This window comes from Peromyscus californicus, unplaced genomic scaffold, assembly GCF_007827085.1.
Source record: "Peromyscus californicus insignis strain IS unplaced genomic scaffold, ASM782708v3 Scaffold_4__1_contigs__length_199733344, whole genome shotgun sequence".
NCBI classification, from domain to species: Eukaryota; Metazoa; Chordata; class Mammalia; order Rodentia; family Cricetidae; genus Peromyscus; species Peromyscus californicus.
In genome coordinates, this window is record NW_026294562.1 from 15,955,645 (window position 1) to 15,972,847 (window position 17,203).

A 17,203-nucleotide genomic window follows, 5' to 3' on the forward strand; every position below is an offset into this window, starting at 1 on the left:
CAACTGATACCTGCTATTGCTGGGGAAGGGAAAAAAGACAAGAGAAAAAAAAAAGTAACCAGGGCAATAAATGATCAGAATTTTCTTATCCTTTCAAATGAAGAAAAAAAAGTAAACAGTTATTTGTACTTTATCAATTCCCTTTTATGACCAATCACCATGCGAGACCTGGAGATGATCAATATCTTTTGCTGACCCAAATGATCGTAGCCTTCAGAGCTTCTGTCAGCACCACCAGGAGTATCTGGCTGATGACTGGAGCAGCTTTGCTCAGGGGCCAACAACAGTATAGCCTGGGTGTAAGGAAAGGAGCAGAAGTCGCTGCATCCCAGAAAAACTAGACACTAGCTTGGAAGCTGTCTAAGGAGCTGCTAAAATCATCCTCATCTCATCTTTTGGGACAGAAACCAGGTCTACAGAGGACACCCACACAAGGGTTGTATGTATGTATGTACCTTTTTTTTGTTTTTAATTTCAATTAGTTCCCGTGGATCTGGCAGAAGACAGGAAAATCGAGGCGGCTTCCTGGTAAACTTTTTGTCAGCTAGGAATGGAAGGAGGAGGGAAACCCGTAAGATCTTTCCCAAGGTTACTGATACTCTTCCCAGTAAAACCAGAGTAGTCTCAGAAATTTTCTTCCCTGCAGTCTCCCACCTGCTAGAAATCCTACCTTTTGGGGATCTGCTTTCTTTCCTTTCTCTGGGGTTTAAATAAGGGGAAGTGCTAGGGCTCTTTCAGGCATGCCCTTAGGCCACTCAGTTTCCCCATGCTTCCTACTCCTTCTCTCTAAGCCCTCTAATGAAGGAGTTGAGAGTCAAGGGTACTGAGCACTGACCCCCAAAGTCACCAGCTTCCTCCACATCATTGCATCCTGGCTTCCCATGTTCTGCTGACAGCCATCCTCCACTTGGAACATGAAGGCCTAGGGCATCTGAGGCCATGCCTGTGGCTTTCCCATCACTGGCTGCTTTCTCAGCTGGTAACAGGAAAAGATATGAAAACTTATGGGTAGGAAGTCAAGCAGTACTGAAGAAGAAGTTGAGTCTCAAGCCAAAAAGAGCTGCATGTTCTTATACTGGGTACCAGCTCTGACAGGGCAAAGTCAAGACAAAGTGAGGAGGGTAAGGGGGGAGGAGAGGGGAGAATGAAAGGAGAGGGAGGGGGGGAGAGAGGGGAGGGAGAGAGAGAGAGAGAGAGAGAGAGAGAGAGAGAGAGAGAGAGAGAGAACACAATAAGAGATGCTTCTAACTATTGTTAGTTTCTTGGGTGCCATCCACTGCCTCATAGCTGGGTCTGGCTGTCTCCTTCTTCTCTTGCTGGGTGAGGGTGTTGAGGACTTTGGCCTGACAGTGAGCCTCAGTGCTGTCAATCACTGTCAACAGGGCATCAAGGGACAGCAGGTGTGTTGTGTAGAGCTGACCAGACACAGGAAAGGCATTCTGGGAAATAAACAGATCTGTTAAGACTTGAGGTTAGAATAGGCTTCACCTGATTATTTTTCCAAAAATCCAAAAACTTAGGCCTTCTCCATTGCCCTTACAAAATGCCTTTCTCCTTATTGTCCCCATCTCTGACGTGCCCCTCTCTGTACCACCATCACTACCATCGGGAACATTTCCTTGGTAGTTTCTAGAGGCCAGTAACAGTGCTCAGCACCTTGGACAGCAGCTTAGTGAGGTCTTCGAAGAGGTTGGAGCAGTAGTAGTCACAATCGTAGTTGATGTAGAGCTCGGTGACAAAGCTGGGGATGCGCCAGAGCTGCACGACAGCCTCCAGGGCCATTTCCTTCATCTCATAAGGCATCTTGGGGTTTTCAACAGTGATGATCTCCATAAGCTTTTTGATGTACATCTGTCAAAAACCCAGTGACAACCGTTTGGGTAGGGCAAAGACAGGAAGAGAAAATTGGACAGGAACAACATTAAACAGGAGGTAAAGGCCCACTCAAGAGGCATACACTGAGAGACACCAAAAGTCCTCTAGCCTCAATAATACATTCCCCTCTCTGCCTCCATGATGGGGGACAAGGCTCTCATTCCTGTTCCCAGTCCCCTGGAAGTTGTCTTTTGTCCGTGTTTGTGTGCGGTCTACATGAGTCCTACCCTAATCTTACATTGGTAACTTAGCAGCAACGCTGCTTTGACTTATAAGAACTCCTCGGCAGAAAAGCTGTCCCATTCATGGTGAGATTACCTGCCAGTCCTCATATTTGGACTCTCACACTTTCTTTTCTTCTTCTTCTTCTTCTTCTTCTTCTTCTTCTTCTTCTTCTTTTTTTTTTTTAAAAGACAGTTTTGCTCTGTAGCCCAGGCTGGTCTTCAACTCACAGCAATCCCCCCGTTTCAGCCTCCTAAGTGCTTGAATTACTGGCATGAGCCACCATGCCCAGCTGTGGGTTTTCCTACATTATAGTCAATCAGTTTTGTCTGGGATCCTCTTAATTATTCTACTACATTGGCTAGTATGACACAAAGACACAAATTATAGAGGCCAAAATACCCTCTACAGGAAGCTCATAAAGATCTATCTCCACTGCTCTTCCAGGACCCAGGTTCAATTCCCAGCACCCACATGACAGCTCATGACTGTCTATAACTACAGTTCCAGGGGACCTACACCCTCACACAGGCAAAACAACAATGCACAATAAATAAACTAATTAATTAAAAATAAAAGATCTATCTCTAGAGATGGGCCTTCTTGGACCTCCCCCACTCTCTTGGTGCCCCGACACACTATTCCCAACCCCCCCCATTGTCATATCGCAGCCCCCAACTTGGGCTGAGACACCCTGCTCAACCATAGGCCATGCCAGCGGCCAGAAGTCCAGGTAGGCCCCCTGCCAATGGATATCCCCCACTCTCTTGGTGCCCCCCTCACTCTATCCCCAGCCCCCCTCTACCTTCTTGTCACCGTGTCCCAGCCCCCAACTCAGGTGGAGATACTCTGGTCAACTAGAGGCTACACTGGCCACCAGAAGTCCAGGTAGGATGTCTGCCAGTGGACCTCCCCCATTTTCTTGGTGCCATACTACACTATCTTTAATCCACCCCCTCCTCATTGCTGTGTCCCAGCCCCCAACTCGGGCAGAGACTGCCTGCTTGACCAGAGGTCACAGCCCTAGCTCAGGTGGTGACCTGCTGCTCAACCACAGAAGACCAGAGAGGAAACAGAAACCAAGGAAGGAAACACCCACCCAACAAAGACACCTCAGAAATCAGCACCTAGACTTATAATCATCCCAAACCCAGATGCCTAGATGCCAGCATAAGAACACAATCAACAACAGCCAAGGCAATATGTCTCCACTAGAGCCCAGCTATGCTACCACAGCGGCTTCTGAATATTCCAACACAGTTGAAGCACAAGAAAAAGACCTTAAAACCAACATTATGAAAACAGAGGTCTTTAAAGAGGAAATGAATAAATCCCTTTAAAGAAATTGAGAAAAATAAACAAAAAATTGGAGAAAGTAAATAAATCCCTTAAAGAAAAACAAGAAAAAACAAACACTTGAAGGAAACAGATAAAACTGTTCAAGACCTGAAAATGGAAATAGAAGTAATAAAGAAAACACTAATTGAGGGAATTCTGGAAATGGAAAATCTAGGTAAGTGAACAAGAAGCTTATAGAGGCAAGCTTCACCAACTGAATATAAGAGATGGAAGTGAGAATCTCAGGCGTTGAAGATATTGATAGAAGAAATAGATACATTGGTCAAAGAAAAGGTTAAATCTAAAAAATTCCTGACATAAAACATCCAGGAAATCTGGGACACTATGAAAAGACCAAACCTAAGAATAAGAAGGAATAGAAAAAGAATACCAGATCAAAGGCCTAGAAAATATTTTCAACAAAATCACAGAAGAAAATTTTCCCAACCTAAAGGAGGACATGCCTATTGAGGTACAAGAAGCTTACAGAACACCAAATAGACAGGATCAGAAAAGAAAGTCCTCTAGCTACATAATAATCAAAACACTAAACATACAGAACAAAGAAAGAATAGTAAAAGCTGCAAAGGAAAAAGAGCAAGTAACATATAAAGGTAGACCTACCTATTAGAACTACACCCAACTTCTCAATGGAGACTCTAAAAGCCAGAGGACCTGGATAGATGTCCACAGACTCTAAGGGACCATGGATGCCAGCCCAGACTACTATACCCAACAAAAACTTTCAATCATCATAGATGGAGAAAACAAGATATTTCATGATAGTCAAATTTAAGCAATATCTATCTATAAATTCAGCCCAATAGAAAGTACTAGAAGGAAAACTCCAACCCAAGAAGGTTAATTATATCCATGAAAACACAGGCAACAAATAATCTCACATCAACAAAACCAAAAGAAGGGAAGTAAGGCCGGGCAGTGGTGGTGCACGCCTTTAATCCCAGCACTCAGGAGGCAGAGCCAGGTGGATCTCTGTGAGTTCGAGGCCAGCCTGGTCTACAGAGTGAGATCCAGGACAGGCACCAAAACAACACAGAGCAACCCTGTCTCTAAACCCCCCCCCCAAAAAAAAAAAAAAAAAAAAAAAGAATAGAAGTATACACACACACCACCACCACCACCACCAGCAGCAGCAGCAGCAGCAGCAACAGCAGCACTACCAACAAAATAACAGGAATTAACAATCATTGGTCATTGATATTTCTCAGAATCAATAGACTCAATTCCCCAATAAAAAGACACAAGCTAACAGAATGGATGGGAAAACAGGATCCATCCTTCTGCTGCATACAGGAAACACACCTCAACACCAAAGATAGACATTACCTCAGATTAAAGCATTGGAAAAAGATTTCCCAAACAAATGGACCTAAGAAGCAAGCTTGTAGAGCCATCCAATATCTAACAAAATATATTCCAAATCAAAAGAGCTGGAAATGGTGGCAAACACATTTAATCTCAATACTCAGGAGGCAGAGGCAGGCAGATCTCTGAGTTCAAAGCCAGCTTGGTCTACAAACTGAGTTCCAGGACAGCCAGGGCTATTACAGAGAATGGGGAAGGACATTTTATACTCAAAGGAAAAATCCACCAAGATGATGTTTCAATTCTTAACATTTATGCCCCAAACACAAGGGCATCCATGAATGTAAAAGAAACATTACTAAAGCTTAAATCACACATTGACCCTCACACATAGATAGTGGGAGACTTCAATTCCCTACTCTCACTAACTCTGGACAGGTCATCCAGACAAAAACTAAACGAAGAAATACAGGAGCTAACAGACATTTTAAATCAAACGGACCTAACATATCTATAATACATTTCACCCAAACACAAAAGAATATACCTTCTCAGCACCTCATGGAATTTTCTCCAAAACTGACCACATACTCAGTCATGAAGCAAATCACAACAGATGTAAGAAAACTGAAATAACCCCCTGCATCTATGGATTAAAGATGGATATCAACAACAACAGAAACAACAGAAAGCCTACAAACTCATGGAAACTCAACAACTCTCTACTGAATGAAAACTGGGTCAAGACAGAAGTAAAAGACTTAGAGTTCAATGAAAATGAATGAATAACACACCCAAACTTATGGGACACAATGAAGCAGTGCTAAGAAGAAGAGTTCATAGCACTAAGTGCCTACATAAAGAAATTGCAGAGATCTCATACTAGCAACTGAACAATACACCTTAAATTTCTAGGTCAAAAAGAAGCAAGAACATCCAAGAGGAGTAGACGGCAGGATAATAATTAAACTGAAGGCTGAAATCAATAAAATAGAAGCAGAGAACAATACAAAGAATCAAGAAAACAAAGAGTTGGTTCTTTGAGAAAATCAACAAGATTGACAAACCCTTATCCAAACTAACTAAAGAGAGAGAATATACAAATCAACAAAATCAGAAATGAAAATGGGGACATACAACAGACACTAAAGAAATCCAAAGAATAATTGGGTCATACTTTAAAAGCCTGTACTCCACAAACTGGGAAATCTAAAAGAAATGGATAATTTTCTCAATAGATACTACTTACCAGTTAAATAAAGATCAGATAAAAAATTTAAATAGACCTATAACCCCAAAGAAATAGAAGCAGTCATTAAAAGTCTCCCAACCAAAAAAATCCCAGGGCCAGACACTTTTAGCATAGAATTCTACCAGACTTTCAAAGAGGAGATAACATTAATACTCCTCAAATTATTTCACAAAATAGAAACAGAAGGAACATTATCAAACTCATTTTATTAGGCCACAGTCACCCTGATAGCCAAACCACACAAAGATTCAACAAAGAAAATTAGAGACCAATTTCTCTCACAAACACTGATGCAAAAATACCTAATAAAATACTCCCAAACTGAATTTAAGAACACATTAAAAAGATCAACCACCATGACCAAGTAGGCTTCATCCCAGAGATGCAGGGATGCTTCAATATATGAAAATCAGTAAATTTAATCCACCATATAAACAAACTGAAAGGAAAAAAAAAACCACATGATAATCTCATTAGATGCTGAAAAGGCCTTTGATAAAATCCAACATTCCTTTAGGGATACAAGGGATATAACAAACATAATAAAGGCAATTTACAGAAAACCTATAGCCAACATCAAATTAAATGGAGAGAAACACAAAGCAATTCCACTAAAATCAGGAACAAGACAAGGCTGTCCACTCTCTTCATATTTATTCAATTTAGTATTTGAAGTTCTAGCTAGAGCAATAAGACAACTGAAGGAGACCAAGGGGATACACATTGAAAAGGAAGAAGTCAAAGTAACGTTATTTGTAGATGATAAGGAGTACACATAAGCAACCTCAAAAATTCTACCAGAGAACTCCTACAGTTGATAAACACCTTCAGTGAAGTGGCAGGGTACAACATTAACTTGAAGAAACTAGTAGCCCTCCAATATAAAATGATAAATGGACTGAGAAAGAAATCAGAGAAACAACACCCTTCATAATAGCCACAAATAATGTAAAATATCTTGGGGTAACTCTAACCTAACAAGTAAAAGACGTGTATGGCAACAACTTCAAGGATTTGAAGAAATTGGAGAAGCTATCAGAAGATGGAAAGATCTCCCATGCTCATGCATCATCAGGATTAACTAGCATAATGGCCATTTTATCAAAATCAATCTACAGATTCAACACAATCCCCATCAAAATTCTAACACAATTCCTTACAAACCTTGAAAGGGCAATATTCAACTTCATGTGCAAAAACAAAAAAAAAAACAGGATAGCTAAAACAATCCTAAACAATAATAGAACTTCCAGAGGTATCACCAGCCCTGATTTCAAGCTGTAGTACAGAGCTGTAGTAATAAATCCACATGGTATTGGCATAAAAATAGACATACTGATCAATGGAATCAAATTGAAGACCCAGACATAAATCCACACACCTATGGACACCTGATTTTTGATAAAGAAGCCAGGAAGACATAATGGAAAAAGAAAAAAGCATCTTTAACAAATGATGGTGGTCTAACTGGATGTCTGCATATAGAAGAATGCAAATAGATCCTTATCTATCACCCTGCACAAGACTCAATTCCAAGTGGATCAAAGATGTCAACATAAAACCAGATACACTGAACCTAATAGAAGAGAAAGTGGGGAACAGTCTTAAACACGCTGGTGCAGAAGACAACTTGCTGGACAGAACACTGCTAGTGCAGGCACTAAAATCAGCACTTAATAAACAGGACCTCATGAAACGAAAAAGCTTCTGTAAGGCAAAGGACACTGTTAATAGGACAAAACAGCAGCCTACAGAATGGGAAGAGATTTTCAACAACTTCACATCCAATAGAGGGCTAATATTCAAAATAAAAAACTCAAGAAATCGACATCAACAAACCAAACAATTCAATTAAAAACTGGGTACACATTAAACAGAAAATTCTCAATAGAGGAATCTCAAATAGGTGAGAAACATTTAAAGAAATGTTCAACATCCTTAGCCATCAGGGAAATACAAATCAAAACTACTTTGAGATTCACCTTACACCTGTCAGAATGGCTAAAATCATTAATACTATCATGCTACTGAGGATGTGGAACAAGGGGAACACTCCTCCATTGCTGGTGGGAGTGCAAACTTGTACGGCCACTGTGGAAATCAATTTGACAGTTCCTCAGAAAATTGGGAATCAATCTACCTCAAGACCTAGTTATACTACTCTTGAGCATATACGCAAAGGATGTTCCATCTTACCATAAGGACATTTGCTCAACTATGTTCATGCATCTTTATTCATAATAGTCAGAAACTGGAAACAACCTAGATGTCCCTTCACTGAAGAAAATGTGGTACATTTACATAATGGAGTATTACTCAGCAGTTAAAAAAATGACATCATGATATTTGCAGGCAAATGGATGGAACTAGAAAAAAAAATCATCCTGAGTGAGGTAACCCAGACCTAGAAAGACAAACATGGTACGTACTCATTTATAAGTAGAGATTAGCTGCTAAGTAAATGATAATCACACTACAATCCACAGACCCAGAGAGGCCAGGCAACAAGGAGGCTCTAGGGGGGACGCATGTATCCCCTTGGGAAGGGGAATATAATAGATTTTGTGGGTGGATCAGGGACTAGTAGGGATGAGAATAGGAGGGATCACGTGGTGGGGGTGGAGGCAAAGAGTATAAGGAGAGCCAACTAGAATTGGAGGGCATCTGGGGGGGGGGGGCAATGTGGAAACCTAATGCAGTGGAAACTCCCTGGGATCTATGAGGGTGACCCTAGTGAAGATTCCTAGAAATGGAGCATGTGGAATCTGAACTGGCCATCTTCTGTAACCAGTCAAGGCTTCCAGTGCTGGGATTGGGACACCAACCCAACCACAAAACCTTTGATTTATATCTTTGTCCTGCCTGCAAGATGTGCTGGGACAATGGTGCAACAGAACTTGTGGGAATGGTCAACCAATGACCAGTCTAATTTGAGGTCCATGCTACGATAAAGAGCCCATGCTGGACAGCTCAGATAGCCGAGGGTAGAACCAAAGTGTCTGGGGAAAAAAAATCAATTAAGTGATTCCTAATGATGCTCTGCTATATTCATAGATCAGTGCCTAGTCCAGTTGTCAGAGAGGCCATCTCCAGCTTATGGGTGATGTCGCTCTGTATGCTGTGAATGTGTTGCTCTGATTGGCTGATAGAGAAAATGCTGATTGGCCAGTAGCCAGGCAGGAAGTATAGGAGGGATAAGCAGACAAGGAGAATTCTAGGAAGAGGAAGGCTGAGTCAGGAGATGCCAGTGAGCTGCTGAAGGAGCAATGTGTAATGGGACGCAGGTAAAGCCATGGAACATGTGGCGATACACAGATTAATAGTTATGGGCTAATTTAGGATATAAGAGCTAGCTAGCAAAAGGCTTGAGCCGAGGCCATGCAGTTATAATTAATATAAGCCTCTGTGTGTTTACTTGGGGGACACAAGTGGGAGAGATGTGTCCTGACGACCAGCAGGCCGGGACACAGGAAATCTTCCAACTATATCCAGCAGCTGATGGGAGCGGATGCAGAAACCCACAGCCAAACATTAGGTGGAGAGAGAGCCCAGGTTGAAGGTCTCTATCGGGTCTTTCACCTTGGAGATTAGAGAACCCCAAGGAAGAGGGGGAGAAGGAATTGTGGGAGCCAGAGGGATCAAGAACACTGGGAGAGCATGGCCCATGGAATCAACTAAGCAGGACTCATGGGGGCTCACAGAGAATGAGGCAGCAATTGCAGATCCTGGGTCTGCGCTAGGTCCTCTGAATATGTTATGGTTGTTGGCTTGGTGTTTTGGGGAGACTCCTGACAGTATGAGTAGGGGTGTGTCTGACACTTTCGTCTGCTCTTGGGACCCTTTTCCTCCTACTGGGTTATCTCACCCAGCCTTGATGTGAGGGTTTGTGCCTGGTCTTATTGTATCTTGTTGTGCAATGTTCAGTTGATGTTCCTGGGAAGGCCTGCTCTTTTCCTGGGGGAGGCAGGGAGTGAGTGGATCTGAGGAAGAGGGGAGAAGTGGGGAGAACTGAGAAGGGTGGAGGGAGGGGAAGCTGCAATCAGGATGTATTGTATGAGAAGAATAAATAAAAAAAATTTAAGGCAGAGCAGTGGCAGAGGCAGGCAGAGCAGTGGCAGAGGCAGGCGGAGCGGCCGCAGAGGCAGAGACATGGTCGTAATAAAGACCAGAAACTGAGCTATTACCCACTGAGGAGTTAGTGAAAACAAGGAGATTAAGAGCTTGGAACAGGGATGCCTTTAATCCCAGCACCCAGGAAAGGAGCCATCTCCGTGGGACGCAACCAGAACGGATACAAACACTCTGTCTGAGGCCAACCCAGGGCCTAGCTGCTGATCCTGTGAAACCCAACAACTTGGAGGTGTTGGTGAGACTACCCTACTAAACAACCTGCTCAGCTGAGATCCATTCCGGGAGAGGATTCAGAATCCTACAGTTTGCAGTCTGAGGAAACAAGATCAGCTGAGGAGTTGACTTGAGCAAAACGTGACCTGAGAACACAAAAGATGGCGCTACCCAGCCACAGAACCAGATCACCAGAATCATAAGCCTACACTACACTGACTGGGAACAGGTAAGCCCCCATCTCCAGACCAACAGATCAGGTCTCTAGCCCCTAGGCCCTACCCATTGGAGTCCCAGGGACCAGACAGCTACCTTACCCTGCTCCCCCACCGAAAAAAAAAAAAAAAACAAAAAACAAACAAACAAAAGAAACCCCAACCCCTACGAACCTAACAACCACTGAAACCATAAGCACACCCTGCACCAACTGGGAACAACTGCTCCCTGAGACAGAACCCACTAACACTGATTGGACTAAGCTGCTCCCAAAGAAACAGAGCCCAATAGCACTGATTTAACCAAGAACTCCTAGTGGACCAAGACTAACAATTAGAACAAGAGAGGCACCTTTAGACACAGACACCACCTATACCAAGCAGAGGAAGAGATGAGTAGACGCCAGTGCAAAAATACAGGCAACAACATAAAGACCTATATGACAACATTAGAACCTAGCGATTCTATACCCGCAAGACCCAAACATACCGAGGCAGAAGAAATCAATCCTAAAAATGACTTTAAGAAGATGATAGAGGCCCTTAAAGAGGAAATGAAAAACTCCCTTAAAGAGGAAATAAAAAATTCCCTTAAAGACATGGAAGAAAAAACAAACAAAAAATTGGAAGAAATCAAAGAAAGCCAAGAAAAAAATAATTAAACAGATGAAGGAAACAATTCAAGATTTGAAAATTGAAATTGAGACAACAGAGAAAACACAAACTGAGGGAATGCTGGAAATAGAAATCCTGACTAAACAAACAGGAACTACAGAAGCAATCATAGCCAACAGAATGCAAGAGATGGAACAGAGAATCTCTGACACTGAAGACACAATAGAGAAAACAGATTCGTCAGTCAAAGAAAACACTAAAGACAAAAAAGTCGTAACACAAAATGTCCAAGAAATTTGGGACACCATGAAAAGATCAAATCTAAGAATAATAGGGATAGAAGAAGGAGAAGAATACCAACTCAAAGCACAGTAAATATATTCAACAAAATCATAGAAGAAAACTTTCCTAACCTAAAGAAAGAAATACCTATGAAGATACAAGAAGCTTACAGAACACCGAATAGGCTGGATCGAAAAAAAAAAAGTCCCCTCGCCACATAATAATCAAAACACTAAATATACAGAACAAAGAAAAAATATTAAGAGCTGCAAAGGAAAAAGACCAAGTAACATATAAAGGCAGACACATCAGAATAACACCAGATTTCTCAATAGAGACTATGAAAGCTAGAAGGTCCTGGACAAATGTTATGCAGACACTAAGAGACCATGGATGCCAACCCAGACTATTATACCCAGCAAAACTCTCAATCACCATAGACGGAGTAAACAAAATATTCCATGATAAAACCAGATTTAAACAATACCTATCCACAAATCCAACCTTACAGAAAGCACTAGAAGGAAAAATCCAACCTAAAGAAGCTAAACACACCCATGAAAACTGAGGCAATAGATAATCCCATACCAACAAATATCAAAGAAGGAAAACGCAACACGACCACAAAAAAACAAACAAACAAACAAACAAACAAAAACAGGAATTAACAATCACTGGTCATTAATATCCATCAATATCAATGGTCTCAACTAACCTATGAAAAGACATAGACTAACAGAATGGATAAGAAAACAGGATCCATCCTTCTGCTGCATACAAGAAACACACCTTAACTTCAAAGACAGACACTACCTCAGAGTAAAGGGTTGGGAAAAGGCTTTCCAAGCAAATGGACTTAAGAAGCAAGGTGGTATAGCTATCCTAATACCTAGTAAAATAGACTTCAAACTAAAATCAATCAAAAGAGATCAGGATGGACATTATATATTTATCACAGGAAAAATCCACCAAGATGAAGTCTCTATTCTGAACATTTATTTCCCAAATACAAAAGCATCCACATTCATAAAAGAAACATTGCTAAAGCTTAAAACGCACATCAAACCCTACACATTAGTAGTGGGAGATTTCAACACACCACTCTCACCAAAAGATAGATCTACCAGACTGAAACTTAGCAAAGAAATAAAGGACCTAACAGATGTTATGACTCAAATGAACTTAATAGATATCTACAGAACATTCCATCCTAACACAAAAGAATATACCTTCTTCTCAGCACCCCATGGAACCTTTTCAAAAATTGACCACATGCTTGGTCACAAAGCAAATCTCAACAGATACAAAAACATTGGAATAACCTCCTGTATCTTATCGGACCACCATGCCTTAAAGTTAGATTTCAACAACAACAAAAATTATAAAAAGCCTACAATCTCATGGAAACTGAATAATGCCCACCTGAAACACCAATGAGTCAAGGAAGAAATAAAAAAAGAATTTAAGATTTCCTAGAATTCAATGAAAATGAAAGTACAACATACCCAAACTTACGGTACACTATGAAAGCAGTGCTAAGAGTAAAATTCATAGCTCTAAATGCACACATAAAGAAGATGGAGAAATCTCATACCAATGACTTAACAGCACAACTGAAAGCTCTAGAAGAAAAAGAAACAAACTCGCCCAGGAGAAATAGACACCAGGAAATAATCAAATTGAGGGCTGAAATCAATGAAATAGAAACCAAGAGAACAATACAAAAAAAATCAATGAAACAAAGAGTTGGTTCTTTGAAAAAATCAACAAGATAGACAAACCCCTAGCCAAATTAACCAAAAGACAAAGAGAGAGCACCCAAATCAACAAAATCAGAAATGAAAAGGGAGACATAACAACAGACAATGAGGAAATCCAGAGAATCATCAGATCATACTTCAAAAACCTGTAGTTCACAAAATTGGAAAACCAGGAAGAAATGCACAATTTTCTGGATAGATACCACATACCAAAGTTAAATCAAGACCAGATAAACTATTTAAATAGGCCAATAATCCCTAAAAAAAAGAAACAGTCATGAAAAATCTCCCAACAAAAAAAGCCCTGGACCAGATGATTTCAGTGCAGAATTCTACCAGACTTTCAAAGAACTAATTCCAATACTCTTCAAATTGTTCCACACCATGGAAACAGAAGGAACATTACCAAACTCTTTTTATGAGGCTACAATTACCCTGATACCCAAACCACATAAAGATGCAACAAAGAAAGAGAATTACAGACCAATCTCCCTCATGAACATTGATGCAAAAATACTCAACAAAATATTGGCAAACCGAATCCAAGAATACATCAAAAAATTTATCCACCATGACCAAGTAGGTTTCATCCCAGGGATGCAAGGGTGGTTCAACATATGAAAATCTGTCAATGCAATACATCATATAAACAAACTGAAAGAGGAAAACCAACATGATCATCTCATTAGATGCTGAAAAAGCCTTTGACAAAATCCAACACCCTTTCATGATAAAGGTCTTAGAGAGATCAGGAATACAAGGAACATTCCTAAACATAATAAAGGCAATTTACAGCAAGCCAACAGCCACCATCAAATTAAACAGAGAGAAACTCAAAGCGATACCACTAAAATCAGGAACAAGACAAGGCTGTCCATTCTCCCCATATTTATTCAATATAGTACTCGAAGTTCTAGCTAGAGCAATAAGACAACAAAAGGAGATCAAAGGGATACAAACTGGAAAGGAAGAAGTCAAACTTTACTATTTGCAGATGATATGATAGTATACATAAGTGACCCCAAAAATTCTACCAGGGAACTCCTACAGCTGATAAACTCCTTCAGTAAAGTGGCAGGATACAAGATCAACTCAAAAAAATCAGTAGCCCTCCTATATACAAATGATAAAAGGGCTGAGAGAGAAAGAAGTCAGAGAAACATCACCCTTTACAATAGCCACAAATAAGATACACTAACTAAACAAGTGAAGGATCTTTTTGATAAGAACTTTAAATTCTAAAGAAAGAAATTGAAGAAGATATCAGAAAATGGAAGGATCTCCCATGCTCATGGATAGGTAGGATTAACAAAGTAAAAATGGCAATTTTAACCAAAGCAATCTACAGATTCAATGCAATCCCCATCAAAATCCCAACACAATTCTTCACAGACTTGGAAAGAAAAATACTCAACTTCATATGGAAAAACAAAAGACCCAGGATAGCTTAAAGAATCCTGTATAATAAAGCAACCTCTGGAGGCATCACCATCCCTGACCTCAAGCTCTACTATAGAGCTATAGTAATAAAAACAGCTTGGTACTGTGCAGCATGAATCTTAAAGAGTCTTACTAATAAAAACAAACCTGGAGCCAGGTATTGGGGTGAATGCTGGAAGATCAGAGAAGCAGAACAAGCCACAGTCACCTCACCTCACCAATTCCTCAGCTGATCCCGTTTCCTCAGCTGATCCCGTTTCCTCAGACTGGAAGCCTCTGAGTCCTCATCCAGAATGAATCTCAGATGAACTGCTGCTCAAAAGCCTAAAAGCTTAACCAGCTCTAATTCCTGGTCCTCACACCTTATATACCTCTCTGCCATCACTTCCTGGAATTAAAGGCTCTTGTTACCACGCCTGGCTGTTTCCAATGTGGCCTTGAACTCACAGAGATCCCGATGGATGTCTGCCTCCAGAAGGCTAGGATTAAAGGTGTGAGTGCCACCATTTTCTGGCCTCTGTATCTAGTGGCTGTTCTGTTCTCTGACCCCAGATAAGTTTATTAGGGTGCACAATATTTTGGGGAATATATCACCACAGTACTGGTATAAAAACTGACATATAGACCAATGGAATCGAATTGAAGACCCTGACATTAATCCATGCACATAGGAACACCTGATTTTTGACAAAGAAGCCAAAAGTATACAATGGAAAAAAGAAAGTATCTTCAACAAATGGTGCTGGCATAACTGGATGTCAATATGTAAAAGATTACAAATAGATCCATATCTGTCATCATGCACAAAACTCAAGTCCAAGTGGATCAAAGACCTCAACAGAAATCCAGTTACACTAAACTTAATAGAAGAGAAAGTAGGAAGTACTCTTGGACGCATTGGCACAGGATATCACTTCCTAAATATAACACCAGCAGCACAGATATTCAGCTCAACAATTAATAAATGGGATCTCTTGAAACTGAGAAGCTTTTGTAGGGCAAAAGGCACAGTCAGTAAGACAAAAAGACCGCCTACAAAATGGGAAAAGACCTTCACCAACCCCACATCTGACAGAGGACTGATCTCCAAAGTATATAAAGAACTCAAGAAACTAGACATCAAAATACTGAACAATCCAATTAAAAAAGGGCTAAAGAGCTAAACAGAGAATTCTCAAAAGAAGAACCACAAATGGCTGAAAGATATTTAAAGAAATGCTCAACATCCTTAATCATCAGAGAAATGCAAATCAAAACGACTCTGAGATACCACCTTACACCTGTCAGAATGGCTAAGATCAAAAACACTAATGACAGTCAATGTTGGAGAGGATGCGGAGCAAAGGGAACACTCCTCCACTGTTGGTGGAAATACAGGCTTGTACAACCACTGTGGAAATCAGTATGGTGGTTTCTCAGAAAATTGGGAATCGATTTACCTCAAGACCCAGCCATACCACTCTTGGGCATATACCCAAGGAATGCTCAATCATACCACAAAGATACATGCTCAACTTTGTTCACAGCAGCACTATTTGTAATAGCCAGAACCTGGAAACAACCTAGATGCCCGTCAACCGAAGAATAGATTAAGAAAATGTGGTACATATACACAATGGAGTACTACTCAGCAGAGAAAAACAATGACAGCATGAAATTTGCAGGCAAATGGATGGAACTAGAAAAAATCATCCTGCGTGAGGTAACCCAAACCCAGAAGGACAAACATGGTATGAACTCACTCACAAGTGGATACTAGATATAAAGCAAAGAACAATCAGACTGCAACCCACAGAACCATGGAGGCTATATAGCAGCGGGGACCCTAGGATGATTGTGGCTTATAATAAGTTTTGGTTTTACTCAATTACTGGGCAAGCCTCAATGAAACATTTCACTATTAGGATAAGAATTTATACTGTATCAAGCTGATGATAGAAAAATAAATAAAGGAAAAAAAAAGAAAAAGAATTTTAAAATCTATCTCTACAGCACGATTGATAGATTGAGCAGGCCCCACTGATAATACCACACACTTCCCTGTTTTTGTTTTACTTCCAAGGTCAGGAAACTTACCTCTAATTGGAACTTGAGGTGCTCCCGCATGCTCTCAAAGAGTAAGAAGCATACTCGTAGGGAAGCAGCATACAGGTTCAGCCGCTCTACGCTGAGTAGCTGGGGATCAGAGAGTGAGAAGCCATGAGGTTCTGAGACTGAGTAGAAGTGAAGATACAGGAGAGCAGCAGCCCCGTGCAGCTGCCACAGAGGGCCTGTGTTCTAAGGGAACTCATTTGTTAGTGTTTCCTGTTGTCAGCTCTAAAAAGTGTTGTTTTACACTATTTGTTTGTGTGTAGGAGAGGGAGCAGGGACACACATGAAAGGTACAGCCCTGGTAGCTGCTCCTCTCCATCCACTGTCTAGGTCCCAGGAATCAGACTCAGCATGTCAGGCTTGATAGCACATGCTTTTATCCACTCAGCTATGAGGCTGGCCTGTTTCTTTTTTTCTGAGATAGGGTCTCATGTAGCTCAGGC

The 17,203-nt window shown here is 40.9% G+C and overlaps 1 protein-coding gene across 10 annotated transcripts in view; it reads right to left on the reverse strand.

Annotated features, from left to right (window-relative positions):
• The window catches only part of Gbf1 (golgi brefeldin A resistant guanine nucleotide exchange factor 1), a 153,590-nt gene that overhangs the window by 19,916 nt on the left and 116,471 nt on the right, over positions 1-17,203 (reverse strand). For all 10 annotated transcript variants that reach the window (XM_052760537.1, XM_052760536.1, XM_052760533.1 and 7 more), the window contains 5 exons: positions 16,746-16,844; positions 1,657-1,851; positions 1,250-1,439; positions 836-976; positions 456-544 (listed from right to left, as the gene is read on the reverse strand). In XM_052760537.1, coding sequence (XP_052616497.1) covers positions 456-544; positions 836-976; positions 1,250-1,439; positions 1,657-1,851; positions 16,746-16,844 — 714 coding nt within the window. The remainder of the gene's footprint in view (positions 1-455; positions 545-835; positions 977-1,249; positions 1,440-1,656; positions 1,852-16,745; positions 16,845-17,203) is intronic.